Source organism: Columba livia, chromosome 2 (genome assembly GCF_036013475.1).
Source record: "Columba livia isolate bColLiv1 breed racing homer chromosome 2, bColLiv1.pat.W.v2, whole genome shotgun sequence".
Classification (NCBI taxonomy): Eukaryota; Metazoa; Chordata; class Aves; order Columbiformes; family Columbidae; genus Columba; species Columba livia.
The window spans coordinates 40,966,669-40,988,444 of NC_088603.1; the positions used below are offsets into that span (position 1 = coordinate 40,966,669).

Below are 21,776 nucleotides of genomic sequence, written 5' to 3' on the forward strand. Positions count from 1 at the left end.
CCAAACTTAGTATGTAAAGAACTAAATGTGAAAGACAAGTTGAAGGGATATCTTTTGTCATTCTCTCTATTGAATCTGTCCTGAGGCAATATATGCAATATGCATCCTTTTAAACTAGAAGGTCCGGGTCCAGTTTGCTGTTTCACTATGAGGTGAAGACTTTTCCAATCCACCCTTAGTTGTGCTTGACAACTGTATTATTTTGGTACATGAGTAATGTAGCTGTGCCTTGCTTATTCATGAAATATCGAGCAAAGAGCTGGTTCTTAACCTGCTCTGTAATAGATTTTTTTTTGTCTGCCTTCATCTTGGTGCCAATTGTCATTGGAAGAAAAGTCTGCATATAAATCATATGAAAATGCAGTCCGTGATAAAGAATGAGAGAGTTGATGATGCCATATTGTATTACTAAAGGCCAGCGTTTATGAAGAGAGAAATTGTTCTCTGTAAGAAAGTAATGACTACATGTGCATGAGACTAATGTCAGATGCAACCGATGATGTCGCTGGCATATTTTGTACACATGGATTCTTATTCTATTCATTTCAGCCATTGTTGTAAACGACCCCTATTTTCAGTCCTGCTGTAGGTCCTCTCAAACTGCTGCTATTTAATTACAGCTGTTTTCCAGACCCTATGAAACTGATTCATAGGTAAAATAGTTTGGGAAATCCCGTGAAGAAAGCAGCATGGGAAGATGACTGCTTGTCATAAGGTAGCTGCTTCCAGTCCATATTGTTGGGAAATGATGGTTAAACATGTTATTCACGTGCTTATTTCTAGCAAAAGAAAGGTAGTGAGTACATGGAATAGAACATACGGCCTCACAGTACAATGCTGTCTGTGTCACTGGGTGTTGACATCTCTCCTACTTAAATGCAAGATTTGTGATATTTGGTGCTGTTCTCAAAATCATGGGTCCTAGGGTTATGGGAAGAGATCATCTTAGATTTTTTTTTTCTAAGTATAGTTTCACTCCTTATGGCTCTGTCGTCTTAAAAAATCTAGAGATAAAGTACAAGACTGTGGAATGTACCGAGAAAGAGATAAAATGTATTTCTGAGCGCTGGCAAGATTGCCTCCGTGTAAGTACATAGCAGAAAAGGTCTAGTTCACATTTTTCGCTATGATTGAATTCATACATTCCTCCTGAGATTTCCATGGGCCATTTTCATCCCTATTTTACTATGAAGTAAGGGAACATTTAAATGAGTACTGTCAAAATTGATCTTCCAAAAATGTGACCACAAGAGACCTGGGAAGAAGCAGAAACCATGTTTCCCAGATGCAATTACTTGACCCATCTTGAGGTTCCAAACGCAAATGCCCATGTCACATAACTTAGTTACTGCTAAAAGGCCTAATCCAAAGTGTTTCAAAATCTGCAGAAAGATTCCACAGTCCTTTTTCCTTATCTGTTCTCAGATGTTATGCACTATGATAGCATGCATGTCTCTGTTGCATGTGGATGCTGGGAAGGGTAAAATAATTTTTAAAGTGAGAAAAATATATTGAAATAAATTTGGGGGACACGTCTTTTATTTTTATTATTATAATTTAAATATGTATGTGGTGTAACCATTGTTTGCTTTGTATTATACAAAGTTCTTAGTATTTTCTAAAGCATCAAGATTCCTTCTGTAAACATTGTTGATGCCTATTCTGATCACTGGGCACCCTGCTGCATATTGGAAAACATTATTAAAATAAAATTAAACATCTGAGAGAATATTTGCACACAAAGAAAAGATATTTGACCTATATTTGGGGTTTTTTAACAAATGTATGAAGTAATTTTCATTTGTTCTTCTAGATAGTTAAGCTGCTGTCTCACCTTATCTTTAGCACATAAAAGAAAGTCAATCACTAATTCATTCAGGTTTTATTTAAACAAAGGAAAAGTATCTATCCAAAACTTATATTTTTATGTATTTCTTCAGTTTTTACACCTTTGTAGCCTTCAACACCACATCCTCTAAAGATTTTTAAGATTTACCTCTATTCATTACATCTTCTAATTACACTTTATGGTCCATTTCACGTTGCTCATTTTGCATAGCCAAGCGTCACTGCCATCGGGTTTCCCCTCCAGTCTGCAACAACCAGTCTTTACCCTACAGGTCCACAATTTTCTTTTTGTCTGTCCTTACCTGTCAATGTCTCTCTACAGTAGGATCATAAGCATAGTATCAAATTAAGTCATTCTTTACCAAAACAGACTATGATGTGTGGTAAGTCAGAGTATAATTTGCTCTCACAATATTAATTTTTTCCATCTTTGAAGTCAGCCTATTTCAGTTTTTCAGCTTTGTCTCATGCCTTGAAACTGGACTGCAGAGGTCACTGACCCTTTCAGCTTTGCTTTCCTTTTAAATCAATGGCATTTGGCTTCACTCACAGCTGCAGCACACTCATGCAGAGGAGGGAGTTGTTCTTCCCCGAAAAAAGTTTATCTATGGGTGACTGATGCAAACTGAGTAGGTGTGATGAAGGGCCACCCCAGCCCATCTCTGATTTATCTCTACAACCAGAGAACAGGATTTTTAGAACAGCTCATCTGAGACCTGACAAATTAGCTTTGGCTTTCTGGGAGGCTCTAGTCAATTAAGAATATTTCCTTGCCTCCACTGTGAGGAAGCTTCTGTAGCAGTGCAGAAATTAGCTGAGCGCCCAGTTGGCTGAGTCAGCAAGAAAGCAGCAGCCCTCAGGATCACTGTTCTTTTTCAGCTGCATCCCAAGTATCACGTTGGTTTTATGAGATGCCAGGCGGGTGGATGGTATGGACAGCCAAAGCGAGGCAGAGATGGACATGATCTCGCCTTCTGCTAAAGGCCAGATGCTGCCAAGGCTTCAGTCTCGGTCACAAGGCGAGGTTTCACTTCAGACCAGAAATACAGCATCTCCCTTGTAGTGCAGTGGGCTGAAGAACAGAGAAAGCTGTGTCCTATTCAGAGAAACCACTTAAAGAAATTAATGAAAATACTGAGATGGCCTGCCAAGCAAATAACTTTACATTTCTCCAGTGCCTTAATGACCCCTCAACAGTTTTTTAGAAATACCTTTGAGATTTCTTTTTCATTCTAACTATCTTCCTTTCATCCTTAATAGATTCAGACAGTTTGCCCCTTGGCTTTAACAAAGGAGAGCTCTCTCTTGCTCTTTCTCTTTCGTTAGGGTATTGAATGGGACATATAGCTATGCATAGATAGATGTCCCTTGTGTGGGTGTGAGTCTATCTGTGGGTGTACATGTGTGTAGATATACATGTATATGAATAGGGGGTATCACATTTAGTCAGCCTGATCTGACAAAAATAATTTCAGCTCAATTTCTGTCCTTGGTCCACATAAGAAATCGGGGAATTCCCCAAGTGTGCAAAATTTTGATCTGAGATCCTTTAACATTTAGCCATCACAACAAATTAATACTGCATCATTATGTACACTATAGTTAGTGAATGAATGACAATAATTTCATTATCCTGCATACTGTCCCTCCGGAGCAGGAAGCCTTGATGAATCAGGAAGCCATACTGTGGTTGTACAGGTGCTTATAGAAAAATAATGCTCTTCAAGAGAACTCTATCCCCAGGAATTGTCACTGTAGTAGTGTCTACATTTTTATCAAGAATAATCTTTATTAATAACTTCTACTCTCATATTTGATTGCGTTCAGTCTATTACAGTGTCAATTCAATTTAGCTGTAGCTGATACAATATGGATATATCTATCATTATCCTAGTACTCTGCTAGCTTTATTTTTGAATTTGAGTGATTTATAAAATCTCTTAATCCCAGCTCTACAATTAATCTTGCCGGGGACTTTAATCTCAGCTGACTGAAAAGTGGTTTGCAGGACTTGAAAGCTGCAAATGCTAAATCACCTCTAAATCAAAATTAAAATAACAGAAAACTTTGTTTCCTCCTTGTAAATCTCATATGTCTATCAACTGACTGACGAATTGTTCTCAGCATTTGAAAGCTTAGCTGTTTTAAATCAACTGCTTGACTGCAAGGAGGGTCTTTTTCCTTTGTAAATATAATGCACAGAGTCTATAGAATCTGATCTTAATGGCAACATTAAGTATCTCTTCAGTTTTTTATATGTAATTGTCATATAGCACTAATCTCTGTACACTGCATATAATTTTGTGGAATCCTTCTTCTGTGAGACAAACTTTCTACCTATTTCATAAAATTCAGCCTCATGTACTAGGGTAGTTCTTTTACTCTACTTCTTCATGCCTATTTTATATGTGATTGTTTGTTAAGGACACTTTTATCTGCAGTGTAATAGAAAAACAGTGTTTCAAGGAGTAGATGGGAAAAAATAAGCATTCCTTGGTATTACTAACCTCAGTTGTTAAAATGAACCTCACAAGGCAGAACCACACCTTTACTTGTATATGTCACTATTAACAAAATTTGCATTTGAAGCTCTCAAAAAAATCTTAAGTACAGCCTATTTGGTCATGGCTATGTACCCTCTCTGCACCCCTGGTGCAGGCAGGGCTTCAACTGACAATCTCTTGGCCGTCCCCAGATATTTGCATCTTGTGAACAGCCTTCACATGCGGTGGTCTCCTGTCACTGTTATCCTTTACGTTCATTTGCCTCGTCATACTTCTCTCATAGCCTCTGTCACATCACGTCAGCTCTTAGTGCCATCCTGGGCTGCTCACAGCTTTTCTCAGCTGCCTCCTGCCCTCCCCATCTTCCTCCTCTTTGTTGTCTGGTGGTCCCTCACCTGGCGCATTCGCACCTCCATGCCTCCACCAGCCTCTTTGCTTTGCCTCCACACCACCTTGTTCTTCACCCAGCATTGCTGTTTACGTCTCCTCGCTGAGAGCAGCCCATGGATCCCTCATCCATGACAATAAATGGAGATGGCAGGCTTTCCCAGCGAGCAAAGGCTGGGAAAAAGCTGGTGGCTACAGGCAGAAACCAGGTGCATGGGAGTCCTTTGAGAGGGAGAAATGGGCAACCTGACACCAGCAGACCGCTGTGAGAGCTGGCAGGGTCAGCCCAAGTCCTGTTCTTCTTGGAGCACAAGAACTGCAGCCTGCAGTTCCCATGCTTGCACCATAGAATCATAGAATCACAGAATCACAGAATTATTCTGGTTGGAAGAGACCCTCAAGATCATCAAGTCCAGCCACAACCTAACTCTGGCACTGAACCATGTCCCTAAGAACCTTTTAAACACCTCCAGGGGTGGTGATTCCACCACTTCCCTGGGCAGCCCGTTCCAATGCCTGACAACCCTTTCCATGAAGAATTTTTTCCTAATATCCAATCTGAACCTTCCCTCGTGCAACCTGAGGCCATTTCCTCTTGTCCTATCACTTGCTACTTGGCAGAAGAGACCAGCACCCTCCATGCTACAACCCCCTTTCAGGTAGTTGTAGACAGTGATAAGGTCTCCCCTCAGCCTCCTTTTCTCCAGGCTGAACAGCCCCAGTTCCCTCAGCTGCTCCTCATCAGACTTGTGCTCCAGGCCCCTCACCAGCTTTGTCGCTCTGCAGTGGAACTCCATTCCTTCCGTAGGTCCCATACCTTCAGGTAACACTGAACCTATAGGGCAGCATGCAGCGGTAGAGGGCTCAGGACAGGTCAAACCCCAGTGGCTCCTGAAGAAACTTTAATGTCTCTCAAAATTACAGAATCACAGAGACGTAAAGTGAAGGATAGAGATGTAAGCAGATACATGTCAGGCTGAGGAAAGGTTCAATAACTATATTTTATTGCCAGTAAGTGCAAAAGTCACTTTTGATAGGAACAATACCGTGTAAATTTCTGAACTACATAATTCTGTCATATCACACATTTTACTACTGCATAAAAATGCATGTGATCTAAAACTGCATCGTATTTCAGTGTTCTTTCTTGTCCTTTTTTACACAGATGTGTATATATGCAGATGTGAGAGAAAGAATTTTATTTACAGTATTACTATAGAATAAAAGCAGATGAACTGATTGGGACAGAAAACTAGTGATTTGAGCTCAATCTGCCTAGAACTGCTCCTGTAGGAAGCACCTAAATACCCAGAGGCTGTTAAAACTGGGTGAGGAAGAAAAGCTGAAGTTTCTTAAAATGAAGTTTAGGATCTGAAGGTCCCGCTGAGCAGCAGCCCTGTGCCCGCAGCCCCGTGCTTGCCACACCTGCCTGTGCCTTGATTACCAGAGCACACCCGCGAGCTCCCTTCTTTCCAAAACTTCACAGAATTAGGAAAAACAGTAAAATGCCAGATACCACCTGTCACATGGTGATATACATTTTTTTCATGTAAAATAAAGATGGTGCGATGTACAAGGCTTAGTCACATCTAGGGCAGAAGTGTTGCATTGTGTTAAACAGAACATGAAGGAACACTTTGGCGAACTCAGAGAGGTGTGCATGTAGGATGATATAGCCTGCATGCTTTAAACTAGGAAATGGAGGATTTACTTTATAAAAGTTAAATAGCCAGTAAATATTAAAAAAATATTCCATATGGAATTACTAATTATAAGAAAGATTTTGCTGATTAAATTATAATAGTTTTAAAAAACTCATATATTTACTTTGTCAGAGAAAGCTTTTGATGCTTTGCATCTTATAATATTGTTTCCATTCTGAAGATCCCTAACCCAAATAGTAATCCACTTCCCTTGTCTGCTGCTGCTCTTACCTTATTTTCAGAAAGCTTTGTACAGTTCACGATAATTTTTTATTTGCCTCTCAAGTACCTCAAAGATTACATTTTCTGCTATTAAATCTGTGTGCAGAATGAGTATATTTATATATTGTAGATGTTTAGTATTGCTGTGCTTATTCAATATCTTTTCCCTGTAGTGGGCTGTTCAGTGAGACAGTGTGAGTGGTTACTCAGCTTCATAATTACCATGAATATAATGAATAATTACTCATAATGCACACTGTTTCATTTTCAGTAATATTAAAGGCTAACTCATGAATGCTATTATATCCCTTTTAAATTGTTACCACTTTCAGCTAGCTGTGTCTCGTATGGTGCATTTTGCCACAGAAACCCAGAGCAGTTTGCATGTCAGACTTTTCTGCAGGTCAGGCAAAATTAATTACAATTTATTATTTTCTGCTAATGCAGATGACATATATTTTCCTTTGATAAGGTATAGTTATGCTTTACCAACTAAAATTAATAAGTTTTTTAAGAACTGGCTGAAGTTCATTTTTTGGCGTATATTTAAATCGTGCTCTTTAAGAGTGAGCATCATGTGGTCAGTCATTTATTATGCACTTTACATGATAATCCATTAAGTATCTCAATGAGTGTTCGTGTGCATGCTTCAAATCTGTAGTTACAAACCAGAGGCTTGTAAAGACTCTTGCATGATGTTTTTCATTGTTGTTCTAGAGTATTTTTCTAATATGAGTAAAGAGTGTAGGCTTGATCTTGGTTTTATTATTCTCTCTATTTGAGCAGACAAATCTATTGCTTATAAAGTCTGACAAACTGAGATGGGAACTACTTACTCCCTCCTGAGCTCCATGAACATCATGATAAAGGGCATCATAGTTTTTAATATATATATAACCTTTTCTGTATGCAGTACAACTTCTTCCACTTCAGTTAGTGCCACCACAGTTTTATTAAAATGGAATTCCAGGGGAATACTTGAGGAAGACAGAAGTTTCATCTCAGGCAGGCATGCAGGATTGCACCCTTGTAAGAAATGAAAGAGCTTGAAAGGAACATTCCAAAACTGCAGGAATGAGAGCCCTGGGATCTCAGCTCTGCTACCAGTGTTGGCCGAGCAAAATGGGGTTGTTTCTGTTTATTCTCCTGTTGGCTCTGGGAATCTTTTGCCTCTCCGTAGGCTGTCACCAGGCTTCAGTGGGAGGAATGAGCAACAGGAGGTGGGGGTTTGAACCCAGGCAAGCCGAAGAAATCAATTCCTGAGCACACGCTGTAACCCCTTGCATGCTAATTTGCAGAACCGGAGAATCATTTCTTCCTCCTGATAGGTTTTTGAAGAGCATTACAACTGAATTCAGTGGAGTCTGATGTGTTTGTGGGACCAGCCCTTTCAAAGCTGCAGTGCCTTAGAATCATAGAACCATTTTGGTTGGAAGAGACCCTCAAAATCATCGAGTCCAACTGATAACCTAGCTCTGGTACTAAATCATGTCCCTAAGAACCTCATCTAAGCATCTTTTAAACACCTCCAGGGATGGTGACTCAACCACTTCCCTGGGCAACCTGTTCCAATGCTTGACAACCCTTTCCGTGAAGAAGTTTTTTCCTAATATCGTCTATTTAGATGGGCATTCGTGTGCCTGTCTCTGAATCTCACAGCACAGTTTAAGCAAATGACACACATGGATGGCAACACCACAGTGGCTGCTTGGGTTTAGACCTAACATAGGGATATTAGGTGCAAAATAGAGATTGTGAGTGATTTTAGGACTACAGCATCCTGGGAAACCAGTGTTCAGAATCACTCTGATTCAGGAGAGATTTGTCTTGCCTACAACCAGTTGTCTCAAACCACGCAGCTGAAATCCATCTTAATTTACCCTTCCCAGGTTCTATAAACAATCTTTTTTTCAGTCCTAAAACTTATTTGATGAACAGCCAGCCATAGCTTTACATGTACTACTTTTCTGTTTAATATTTTTTTTCTCCCCCTTTTAAATAGCTAATCTCATTTTCTTCTTAGAGACTATATAGAGGGGGCTTTATTTGTTTAATTCTGTTTTACAGTACTCAGAAGGGTTTGGCATTCAGCAGTAAACAGATGAGTTTATTATTGTTTGCTTGCAAAACTGATTGAATATAAATTCCTTATCATTATCTTTCAAAAGCTTGTTTATAGTACTCTTACAGTTTTCAGAAAATAGTCCCATTTTTCCTTATTTCCCATAATTCACATTTTTCTGACCTCCACCTTTATGCCACAAAAAATAGATATCCTCTTAAAACTGCAGAATCAAAGAGAGTAAATCCATAGAGGACACTTATTGTTAAAAAAAAAACAAAAAAATTACTCCTTTATCATTCAATTGTCTGAGGATAACTCCTATCCACCCATACACTCCCTTGAGCCCCTGTGTGGGATTGCTTAGGTGTTTTTATTAGTGGATAAATAGAATTAGAGTTCAGCCTTTATAGGAACCATTTAGGTGGCATCAAAGGTAAAAATATGACCGCAATAAAGGAAATGTAGTTCCCCAGGAATGTTGTTTTCACTTGGTTTCTCTCTACACATATAACAGGAACGACCCTGCCTAAATTTACAATGTGTAAACACCACATCCAGAAAATTGCATGTTAGCATTTCCCACATTAGCTGCAATTTGAGGCAGTACCTGGCCGAGGAAAGTGGTGTCATCCCAGGTGTACTGGGTGCTGCTTTAGAACACCCTTACCTGCCACTGTCAGTCCACTGTGCCTGGCATATTAAGGCTGTCATTAATACAGCTTCCTTTTATATTCTGAAAGCTTTGATTTTTTTGGTCATTAAAATGTCTCTGTGTACTTAGGCAGGCATTTTAAAGTGGACTGGTATGTTTGGCAAGTTGACGACATATTTGTCAATGATAAGCAGCAGCAAGCTTTATCTTGTGAGTGGGTACCTTCCACAGTGTCATGGCTTTAACATGTGCTCGTGGTGAAAAAATGCTGCATTTTGGGTTTAAGTATTGCTAAAAATAGCCTTCCAACTACAAATGGGTGTATTCCCACCTATGTTTATTCACCAGACAGCCTAAGATGGCAATGGAGCATTGAACAGCTTGTGAAAGACATGAACCACCTCCATTCATCCCAGTGGCTCTCTGAATCCTGCCAAATTCCCAGTGTCCCTACTTCAATGATTCAAACGCAGCTAAGTCCGGGGAACGTGTGGTGATGTGTCTGTCTTCTCAGCCGCTAGCAAAACAGTTACATGTTAAATTACAGGCTCAAATTGATGGCCTTCTCTTAAGCAGTTTGCAGCTCAATCTGAGCCATCTATTAATAATTTAAAGAATACAATTTAATCTGTGCAATGGATTCAGTGTGTTTCCCCTACTTTGGTGAGACTGCATATATCTTACTAGTCAGTGTATTCAGATATCACTGCATAAAGTCCTCAAATTTTTCATCATGGACGCATAGGAAAGCACCTTTGTTCAGGAAAAATAATTAATCAAAAACTTTATTCCAACAATGTACTGAGAAGTAAACATCCAGTACTTAAAATTAAGCAGATGCTAAAGTGTTTGCCTGAGTCGTGGGACATCCTGCTGGGTCACATTCCCTGATTCATGTGTATTTTCAAGTATTAGAGTGCCTGGAGTTAATCCATCCGAGGACTTAATGATTAACACTGGCCTACAATTCACAGGATGCTCTTCCACGCCAGCTCCCTTTGTGGATACTTTTGACATGCAGTTTGTGCAAGATAGTTTATCACATCTGTATTTGTAAACTTCCTTGTTCAAAATAGCGTCCCTTTGTAGATGAAAATGTAATTTTATCAGTAAATACTATTTTCTTGATCTTGCAGAAGACTTCCTTCACTCCAAATGCTGAATGTGCTTGGACTCCTAATGAGGGGAAAAAATACATCATCTGGCTATAGTGCTTGGATAAATTGTGCTCTTTATGACAGAAATGTTTTGAATTCTCATAAAAGTTCTTGAAATTAAGCACTTAGGCTAGAAAACAATAAATGAAACCACAACTGGAGGGGAAAAAAAGGAAATGCAGACTATTAAATTATCCTGTTAATTGGCAATACCTTTAGACATAGATGCATTTGAAAACTGATGAACTTGCTTTGTTGGGAACTTTGTTACAGAACGCACTGGTGTGTGACACTGGACTCCAAAAGTGCTTCCTAGATTCATGTGGAAAAGTACTTGCGAGGAAAAGTATTTCTTGTTGAATGCAGTGTTTTAATACCAGAAATCTACTACTTCTTCTGTTCATTGTTTTGAGAAAGCTGCTTGATTTAATCCAAAGGGGCAAAATTTTGTTACGTGTTTTGGAGAATGATTTTTATTTTTTTTTTAATACAAGTAAAACAGATACCATGTTATTTCTCTTGTATCCTCTCTTCTGCTTACTGATAAGTGAACTGATCTCAGTCTCACTGAAATCACTGAGATTTCTGATACTGAAAAAAATCAGAGCAGGAGCACGCCTGTCATCAGTTTCTATTACTCCCCAGGGTTGTTGCTGATGAGATAGACCACTGAAATTGTACATCTTAATTTCAGATGTTATGGATATGTCATTAAAACCATCTGGTTTGATTTGTCACTTGGATAGAGCCAATGGAGAAATTAGTCCTTGATGGAGACCCCCAAGAGGTTGTTTTTTATATTGTCCCTTCCTATCTGCTAGCTCCAGTATTCATTCTGAACTACAAAGTGGACTTCCATAGCTGAAATTCTTTTAAAATAAAAGGCCCAAATATTTGGCTTGATGAAGAAGCACATCATTTTAGGCTAAAAGAAGTGTTCTTCTCGGTTTGGTACATACAGGATCGCCTGGGAGACAATATAAAATGGATAGAGAAATCCTCAAAATTAACTACAAAAGAGCAAAAAGTTTTTTGCAAGCAATTCAACTGTAACTTAAAATTTGGAAATAAAAGCATCTTATTTGAGCAGCCTTTATCAAAAATATTTCATTTTATTTTTTCAGGATTCACTGATGGGATGCCTCCACTATTTTTTTTTTTCCCTCTTAATCTATTGGGTCAAATGGTGAACAGATGAAGACAGCAGAAGAATCTGTCTTCTTCTGCCTCCCTTCAAAGCATGAAGTACCTGTGGGCCGGAGTTATGAACGTTGTCCAGATCACGGGCTGGAATAGCTTTTTATGGTCCCATACAAAAATAAGATTGATGAAACCAAGGCAGAAGGAAGCTCAGGAAACATGTCCCATTCTCTCCTTGCACAAACCAGTTCCACCGCTGGCCAAAGGTGGAAGTGGCAGACTTTATTTTCTTCATTTTCTTATGAATACCCATATCTCACCCAGTCTTCAACTGACAGTAGCAGAGTGCTGTTATTTCAATCAGAAAAGCAGAACATTAGTTCATATAGTTTTTTAATTGCCTAATAATTATGTAATTACTGTATTGAACACCATTATACTTAGACATGCTGTCTTTTCTAGGTAACGTTCCGGACAAGAATCTACCACTGTAATATTAACAGCCAAGGCGTCATCTGCCTGGACATTTTAAAAGACAACTGGAGCCCAGCATTAACCATTTCTAAAGTTCTTCTCTCCATCTGCTCCCTCCTCACAGACTGCAACCCAGGTAAGACCAATTAACTTTCACATTCGCATTCATTCACAGTTCACATTCAGTTGGATACTAGGACGTGGTCGGTGCACTGTTTTATTGCTATCTACTAAAAAAGACATAAATGTAAATTTTAAATTCCATTATTTAAATTAAGACATAGTATAGAAAGTAAGCATGATTTCAGGAGCTTAAGTTCATTTTTAGTACTTGAGAATAAAAATATTTTAATTCAAAAAGTGTAATCAGTAGAGAATACCTTGTAGTAGGCACTAATTTGGATATTACAAGCAGGATATTAGTACCAAGAAATACTAATGAATTAATAAATACTGAAAATGAAAGCTTTCATCTAAATATGCTGATAATATGGTCGCTGAAAAGAATATTAATAGTGCTGACAATGATAGATGTCTAACACAGACTCTACAAATAATGAAAATTAATTTAAATTAGGTTTATTCAATATCCTGGACAGCCAGTATGCGTATTCAAAGCAAGCTGTCATTCTTATTAAGTAGCATAGCACTTAACCTCTTCCCTCAGCTCTTTTAGGTTTGTTTTCTGCCATTGACCACTAGATCTGTAATTTCCACTTTCTCTTACCCTATTTACCAGTGAATGATTCTGACTGTACCCTTGGAAAATTGTAGTATATAGAAATTAATAAGGAGTCATTAAAGAAAAATTAAGTGATCTATCTACACATTGTGAGGGTTGTTGCTGGTTTATTTTTTCATTATACACTTCAATTTTCTTTTTTAATCTGCCATCTAGTTTTTAAGCCTTTAGGTTTCCTGTTTTTAAACTTTTCTCTTCAACAAAAGGGCTAAAAACTGCTTTGCAAAGGGCAGAATGTGAGATTGTGTAATTTTGACTGTGTACAGTCAAAAGCTGTAACAGAAGACTGAATTATTTCGAAGCTCAAAATAAGGTGAAAGTGGGCAAAAATGCAATTGTCTCTGTTTATTTTCATGTGAGTTTGTTGCTGTATATAGCATTAAAATCCATGGCATTCCTTCCAGCTAAGGGCAGAGGAGCCCTGTGTTACCATTTCAGGCACATTTATTTCAGGTGGACTGGATGCTCTCTGCTTTATGACTCTGGAAGGTTGACTTCTGCTAGCGTCTACCCCAAAATCTGTGTAGGTGCCTGTAGGAAGTCAATTGGACTGGGGGCAGAAGTGTAGAGAAAAGCAACTGAGTATTTGCTTATGTGTCTTAGAGACCAGGTAAAGGGCTAGAGACACCTCAAAGCTGCATTGGGACTGAGAAACTGGCAATAGGTTTGCGCTCATTCGTGGTCACCTCTCTGTGGAGGGATACAGGCTGCTTGAGCGCTGGCCACTTGCCAGTGGTGATTTGAAATTTAGAAATTTACTACCTCTGCCCTCTTGATCTTTTTCTTTCCTTTAGACTATTTTACAGATCCTGTCAAGCTGCAGTTTTAGCTGAGCAAGTGTGTAAGAGGAACATTGACAACAGTTGCCCATAATATATTATCACATGCACCAAGCTATACTGAAAATGGAAGGTTACTGTTTTCTTCAGTTTATTTCAGTTAGTAGCCTTAAGCATTGTCGTGACCATAGCAAATAAAACAATTTAATGATGTTTCATTTTCAAACATTCTCTTTAATTACAAAGTAGTTTTGGATTTTGTTTCTGCGTCATGTTAAAATTTTTCTATGATTTTTTAAGGAATGAAGGCCATTTCTTAATTTGTGTTGTGAACTCCCCTCTTACAAGGAGCTGATGACAGGTGACTGTGAACTGCTGAATCATTTTTGCCTTCCTCTGAGATTGCCTGTTTAGTGTTATATACCTTTTATATTAAAAAGTGAACTTTGAGTGTTAGTGATGTACAACAGGGGACTTGCAAAAACTTAAAAGCTCTTACTGTTCAGCATATTGCCCAATATGCTACAGCTTGTTCTGGTTGTACTGCCTGTCTCATTATTTTTTATGAAATTTTATCGTTAATAAGTTATTGGTTCCATGCCATCCAGATTGAACATGATAGATAGATATATAGATAGATAGATAGATAGATAGATAGATAGATAGATCACTAAGATACATATCACTGAGATATATCACATATATATACTCTAATATATGTACAGAAACACACAGATATGTTTTTTCCTCTCTGTCAGCTGGATGAAACTTTCTAATCCCTCAGTCTTCTCTTCATCTACCTAGTCTGCCACTTTCTAAAGGCAGAATCCCAACAGAGCTCTCGATTTGATAAGCAACTTTGAACTCTTTGTTCACCATTCATCAGCCAGAAGCAGATCAGGTCAAATGGAAAGGCAACACCGAATCTCCCACAAACATAAACACTTGGGATGAGAGAGTTTTCCACCCCCAGCCTCTCTGAAGGGAAAAATCAAGTATCAGTTACCTCCTAGTCTTACATTTATGCAAATCTTCATTAGAACAACAAATAACAGTAAGAATGGCAGCTAATTAACCCTCAGTCACACACAGTGATTAAACAGAGCTGGAGCACAGCTGCAGCTTCATTGGCAAGCGCTGCTATTCTTCTGCAGCGGGCTGAGCAAATGAAAAGAGGTATTTGCTCCTGCCGCTCCTGTCATTCACGCAGTAATCTGCAAAAGCCATGGAGAGAGTCTCTTTCCTCCCCGGTTATACATCACCGTCCTTTGTTCCCTATCACTCCAGGCAGGAGTGAGTTTGTCCTTTTTAAACAACTAATACTATCCTTTACTCATAAGCTGTCTCAGACCCTTCAGTCCTGATTATTATTAATTGTCTCTATTTTGCTTGGCAATATCAACCAGTAAACTGCGTTAATGAAACGTCTGAATTTTGTAACAGCTGGCTGACTTTTTCATTGGGGGAAGGGGTGCTGTAGCGTTTGTGTATGAGTCAACATGTGTGAATTATCTGGGAGCGCGAGAGCGCCAACTGGAATGGTATCAGAGAGATGGGAAAGATGGTGGGATACACTAGCATTCAATCCAGGGATTCTTATTTTCCTTTAAGTTGGCACTCTGGGGCATAGCACACATCTCCATCAAAGCCAGGGGGGAGGTGGAGGGCAATCCTGTAAATATTTTGGCATGTGCACAAGCAACCCTACAAAACCTGGTAGAGTGAGTCATCTGAATGAACCCAAATATGTAAGTGCTTATACTCTATGTGCTTGAATGCTAAAATATTTACTTCCAGTGTTAGCTGCTAGAGCTTGCCTACATGTGCAGCCAGTTATTTCAGAGTAACTCCCCTCTTTGAATATGTGTTAAGTCACAGAAAACTGACTTACGTGGAGTAAAAATCTACTGTACTTTAAGTATACAAGCAGAGCCTGGGGAGTGTAAATTCCCACATTGCCTTAATCCAAAAGAGCTTTCAAGTGTGGATGGGCCCTGAGGTTTTATATTTCTACTGAGCTTCAAGTACAAAAACAAATTAATTATTTTTCTATTTAGAGAGCTGGTGATGCTGATCTGAGTTGAAATGCTTACTGTTTTCACTTGGTCATTGCCACCTCAGCCCTGCCAAAGGTTCTCAAGCCCCAGGAAAATTCTCATTTGCAAATTCTCCAGAGAAAGTAAATTGAAACACCAGTGAGACTGTGCTGCAACTTTTTTTCTTTTCTTGGCCTCCTTCTTCACGCGTTCAAAGTCTGAACTCGGCTGGCCTGATCATCCCTGATGTCTGAAGAGTCTAACATCAAATCGTGTCTGCTTAATAACATGTGGCTAAGCCTTGATTAGGACATCTGAACAAAACCTGCATCTCCCTCACACCAGCCTCTTCCCTTTTGGTGTCATCCTCTGCCTCTAGCTCCTTACCACTTTCCACACACACATTCCATGGCCAGTGGGGATTGTATGCCTCAATTTTCTGGGAGGAAGGGAGGAAGGAAGGAAGGAAGGAAGGAAGGGAGGGAGGTGAGGAAGGAAGGGAGGTAAGGAAGGAAGGGAGGAAGGAAGGAAGGAAGGAAGGAAGGGAGGCAGGTGAGGAAGGAAAAGCTTTTGCTAGAAAAGTTAGTTAGCCTCCGGCTGAATCAGCACTAGCCAGGTTAGCTGGTCTGACTCTGCTCTCAAGCACTTCAGTGGCAAATCGTACTAGCAGTGAAAAGCTGCTTGTCTCTTTTCATCCTTTAAATACACCATAAAGTGTGATACAGTTTGTTCAGTGTAACATGTAAAGTTCTCTGTGTCCTCACAGGAAATACAAGAGTAAATGAGTTGAACGGATACTGCTACATTACTTTGATATAAGGCACATCAATTTTTATTGGAGTTGCAGTTGCTCAGCACATCTGAAAAGTAGACTGCTTACATTAAAAAACTTTGCAAAACGAATTGTGGTTTTCAAATAAAATACACCTTGATTAAAAGTATGTGTACTGTTTTTTACAAGTTCTGCCATGAATCATGACTTTGCCAGATTGTTTCATACTTTGTTAGCCCACATTGAGTAACATGGCTGTGCATTTTCATGACTTACATTTATCTATGCATAGATAAACAAAGCCAACATACTTAGATTATGGGGATCTTTACTGGTTTCACTAAGGGACACGAGACATCCTTTCAAGCTTGCTTTATGTGCATCATCCTTATGTTTTGCCTTTATCTACCAGAATAGGTATAATTGCCAATTTGTTGCTGTTTTTCTATTGCAATTACAAGTTATCCTTGTGGTTTGGCATGTTTTTAAGTTTGCCTAAGTATTTTCCGCCAAAAAATTAGTAACGTACTCACCAGCACCTGCATGAGAGTGCTGGTATTTAGGACAGTTTAGAGATGGGATGCAATCATTACAATATCCTTTTTCTGTTTGTTTGGGGTTTTTTTAATCTTTTTTGTTTTCCTAAAGGTTTGTAAGGTTCTGTATTCTTACTGCTGAGAGTATAAAATCCCAGTTCTGTCATCCTTTGCGGAAAAGGATTCAATAATGTAATTTAATGCTTATCTTTGATCCTCAACAGGATCTGAAACAGCACTCTGGAGAGTGACTTTTCAACTGTATTTGCCCTGCTACAAAGTTGCTGGAATTGCTGCTCTCTGTTTCCAGGACCTTTGCAAAACAGTAGTAGGTGGGGAGATCTACCAATTGGTATGAGGTATTGACAGGTAAATCTAGATAGGGCCGTTAAGGATGTCCCCCTGCACCAGCCATGGAATTGTCTTCTGCACACCCAAGGCAAAGGGAAGCAGGTTCCTTTGAACCCTCCCAGGAAAGCCCATCTCCCACTGGGAGCTGGAGCAAGGCTGCCAACCTTCGCCTTGATACCCACTGGCACGCTCCTTTCTCCTGACTCTGCTTTGGCCTGATGTCTCTGGTACAGGGGCATTAACATCCAAAATTGCCATGGCCACTTACAAAGCAAGCATGTGTCACCACATTAGTCTCCACAGGAGTATCTCTGTTTTTTCAACTGATAAGCTCCAGGCATACCAACACGCATTTAGATACACTAATACATGTCCACTGTATCAATAAAAAAGATCTATTTTCAGAATTACTGAGAGATTTGAAAGCACTAGCCTGTCCAAAAAAAAAGGTTAAAAATAAATCTAAGACAGCTTATTAAAGGAAAATGTAACATAGCTGTAAAAATAAAATCTGTTCCATGCTGGAGCGTTTGGCTCGGAGTGAGGGTTTGGCTGACTTGTGGTCACAGCTCTGCTGTTTGGCTTCTGTGTTCAAACTCTAAAATAGCCACCCAGCCCTGGGTAATGAAGAACAGGTCTGTGCCCCTCGCCACTCAGCAGACTGGATGTATCTTTTTTCTCTGTGTTCTTCTATATATCTCATATGTATGGTCTTTCTCCTCATCTGGTGCTTCTCCATAGCAGAGGCTGCTTTCTGTCAGTACCGGTTCACGTCAGATGTTCCTTCTGCAATTTTTTAGACTTCCCAATTATCATTCCTTCTTTTCCCCTCACCCCCAGTTGTGAAGTGAATTTAGAAACTCTGGATGACAGCAAGTTCAAGGGATGAGCCACTTTTCATTTTCCTCATTCTCATAATTTTTCCCCTTAAAGCCATAATCTGCACATTTTGCTACTATCAAAAAGCTTTGTTTCAGAATCCAATCTAATTTTTTTCCTTCTTATTTGGCAGCTTAACATCATTGTTCAGTTTATCAAATAAGACTCTAAGTCTTCTCTGTGCACAAATACATTTTGCACTGGTTTGTAATAAAATCTTGTTTCCTTTTACAACATTTTTGTCAAGATATATAGAAGACAGGAAAATCCTAAATACTCCTGAAATAATCCAGAAAACATTTGAGTAGATTTGTCAAACATTATTAATATCCTGGAAAGTGACTGAAATATTTAGAAGCTGGCAAAACAATATTGAATTTGTCCCAACCCCTGCTGCTTTGATTCTTCCCTGGCACCCACAGGCTACCAGGTGCAATGTCACAGCACAGCACTATCAGACATACAACAAAATAATCTCGTTTTGCCATATATCCTTTTTGTAAGCAACAGAGGGTTGTGTAAACAATGAAATTGCTCTGTTGTCTGAGATTATTTATACTCTTTAGCTTGGAGCTGTTTTTCCATTTTCTTCAGAGTTTGTATACTGTGCTCTCTCAGGAAACGGGCAGGTTTCTGGGCTGTTCCAGCACAATGGAAAATGCTCTTTTGTATCTGGAGCAGGAAAATACTCTATGCCATGTCACTCAAGCCCAGCAACAAGTAAGGGACAGTAGACAAAAGTCAGCAGTGAGCAGTGAGGAATCAATTAATGTAGTAATTTTTGTTTTGTTTTGTTACAAGTTGCAATGTAACCTTTCTGTTCCTTTTAAAATCTCTGCCTTGGGTTGTCTCCAGATACAATGAGCTCACTCCGGTGGCTCTTGCTTAGCAAATACAGAATGTTGCTCAGCTACCTTGGTGCTGCCGGATGGGTGTGTGTGCCTGACTGTTTTACCTAAAGGCCATCTTAATAAGTTGTCCAAAAGCATCACAAAATGAAAATGCAGCACAAAGCTGATAGTTTCATTCTGCTGTTAGCAAGCACAGAATGACCTCCAGAGCAGAATTGCCTTGGGAAAAACCCATCACCATCAACTCGTTCATATGAGCAAAATTGTCCCATCGATTGCGACAAAGTTCTTTTTTGCTACAAAGTACCTATTTATCTTTTAATATTGTATGTTCCCCTGCCAGTTCTGCAGAACCTGCTGTATATTTATTGAAGTAATATGTCCATATTTGGACTTATCAAATATTCTGCAGTTGATCTTTACAAATCCTTGCTAGTCTATCAGTAGTTTCTCTTTAAATTCCTTTTAAAAGATACTGTACTATACTCTATCTATACTATACTATAGTATCTATACTATACTAATTTTTATTCCATAGTTTGAATCAGAGTTTCTTGTATTCTGAGCTGAACGCACAGCACCAACATGTTAAAGGCATTTAGGCACCTAAAGATGCCAGCAGACAGCCAGCAGGGTTCGCAGTACTACCCGTGGGGTTTGGGCATCCAAAGCCCCCCTTGGAGTGTCTCTGCACTGCCAGGAAGAGACTCCCTAATACATCTGGTCTTTAAATATTTGCAGACACATACACCTATATGTCTTAAATTCTGTGGACCTGCTCCATAAACATGAAATTAAATGTGTGTGAATGCAAGCAGTGCAGCAACACATTATGAAAATCATGCCTAGATAAGCATCGAAAGAGAATTAATTTGCTCTGTCGTAAAGAGCCAATGAAACTGTTACAAGATTTTGTTCTTATCAGTTGACTAAGTCCCCTCGACATGAACCCATGACTGTAGGGATTACTGTAACAGCAGGAAAAACATTTGTGAACTGTCATCCCTTTAGTAGTTCTCAGGAAAATATGTCTTGGAATATCTCCTAATTATGTGTGCAGGGGGAGGAGGCTTGGATCAGGATTACTATTTATGTTGGCCTAAATCTTTGCTCTTTTCAGTTGCACATTGACAACACCTTATGGGTAGAAGAGGGTTGTTCATGAGCATAGAGGCTGCTCATGTGTTTAGATTTAGGCTATTCAAAGCTCACAAGACATCATTAAAAAGATTCATGCAACTAGAGAAGTAAGATTGTTTAGAAATAGTTAGTTTTAAACCCCCCATTATGGTTTCAGAAGTCTACAATCTGTTTAAATAATTTTTTCTCTCAAAAATGTCTGGAGTTATTTACATAAGAAAATTGGTGGATTTATGTAATTTAGAAAGTGAATGGTAGAGATTACTTTTTAAAAATAAAATATGCAATCTGGATTTTGTGGTATCCAAGGCACAAAGCAGTCATTAGCTGTAGCTCCAGATACCAGTCACACATGCACTTACCCTGTTCTTTTTTTAACTGGTGCATCTGTAACTCTGAAGAAAAATCACCAGAAGGAGAAATATAGTCATTCTGTAGGAGAAAAACAGTACTACTCGGTTCAGTCAGGTATGTTGCCTGTAACTGCTCATTGCTCAGTGGTTCAGTGAAAAATGTAAACTTCCCTCAAAGCACTTTACTCACACAGTAACATACTGGAGAGGAAATTCCCTCTTCCCTAACCACAGCCAACGATCAGATTATGTGTTGAAGTATGAGCAGTAATAGCCTTTGCAATGGTGACTTAGGTGTTTTTTAATTCTTTTTTAGTTTTCCTAAATTACCTTCTAATATCCCTACACTATATCCTTGCCTGTGTTTAACTATTTGGTATACGAAACATCTGCTTCCTTTTAACTTTTACTAAATGTGTTGCTTTTTTGTTTGTCTTCTTTTCTTACTATGGAAAAGAGACCACTTTTTTTTTTTATAACCTTCTTTACAAAATTACCTGTTACATCTTATATTGTCTTTTTTTTTTCCCAAGGGAAGTAAACTTCGATTTCAACCATTCCTGAAATGGGAAAGGCGTAACCGTGCTGCTAATTATTTCTTGTGCTTTTTGTTTTCTTGTCCTATTTTGTTTTTATTTAAGACAAGGTGACAAAAATTGAACTTCACACATAATAATACCAATCCATCAGTTTACTAAATGGCATCTGATTAAATCAGAAATTGACTAAAATCCAAATCAGTAAAGAAGTTTTGTACATCTCTGTCAAGAAATAAATGTAAAGACATGTAATTGGCACTCAGGAGAGAAAAGAGTCTTGTCACTACCCTTAACTGTTCCTCATTTTTCTTATTCCTCAAAAGGGGCTTCTATAACATACAAAGTTCAGCCTTCTCACAAAATGGAAGTAAAGCTGGAAAAAAATACAACTGGAATTTTGTTGTTTTTTTGGTTGGTTGTGGTTTTTCACATGAAGCTTATAAAAGCTATATGATAAATATACATACAGGGTTTTTTAAAGTTTGTGCACTTCTGCTCAAGAAACACAGGCTTTCTAAGAGCTTTACATTAACCACTGTCAAATTGAAAGTACTTGAGAAAATGCAAGAGTGATGGATGTTACAAATACAGAAGGTTACAATTCGTTTACCTTCCAATAAACATGTGTAATTTAAAATAATACCAG

At 38.8% G+C, this 21,776-nt stretch overlaps 1 protein-coding gene across 2 annotated transcripts in view; it reads left to right on the top strand.

Annotated features, from left to right (window-relative positions):
• Nucleotides 1-21,776, top strand: part of LOC102083767 (ubiquitin-conjugating enzyme E2 E2) — a 208,188-nt gene that overhangs the window by 172,993 nt on the left and 13,419 nt on the right. For both annotated transcript variants that reach the window (XM_065051548.1, XM_065051547.1), the window contains exon 5: nt 12,141-12,288. In XM_065051548.1, coding sequence (XP_064907620.1) covers nt 12,141-12,288 — 148 coding nt within the window. The remainder of the gene's footprint in view (nt 1-12,140; nt 12,289-21,776) is intronic.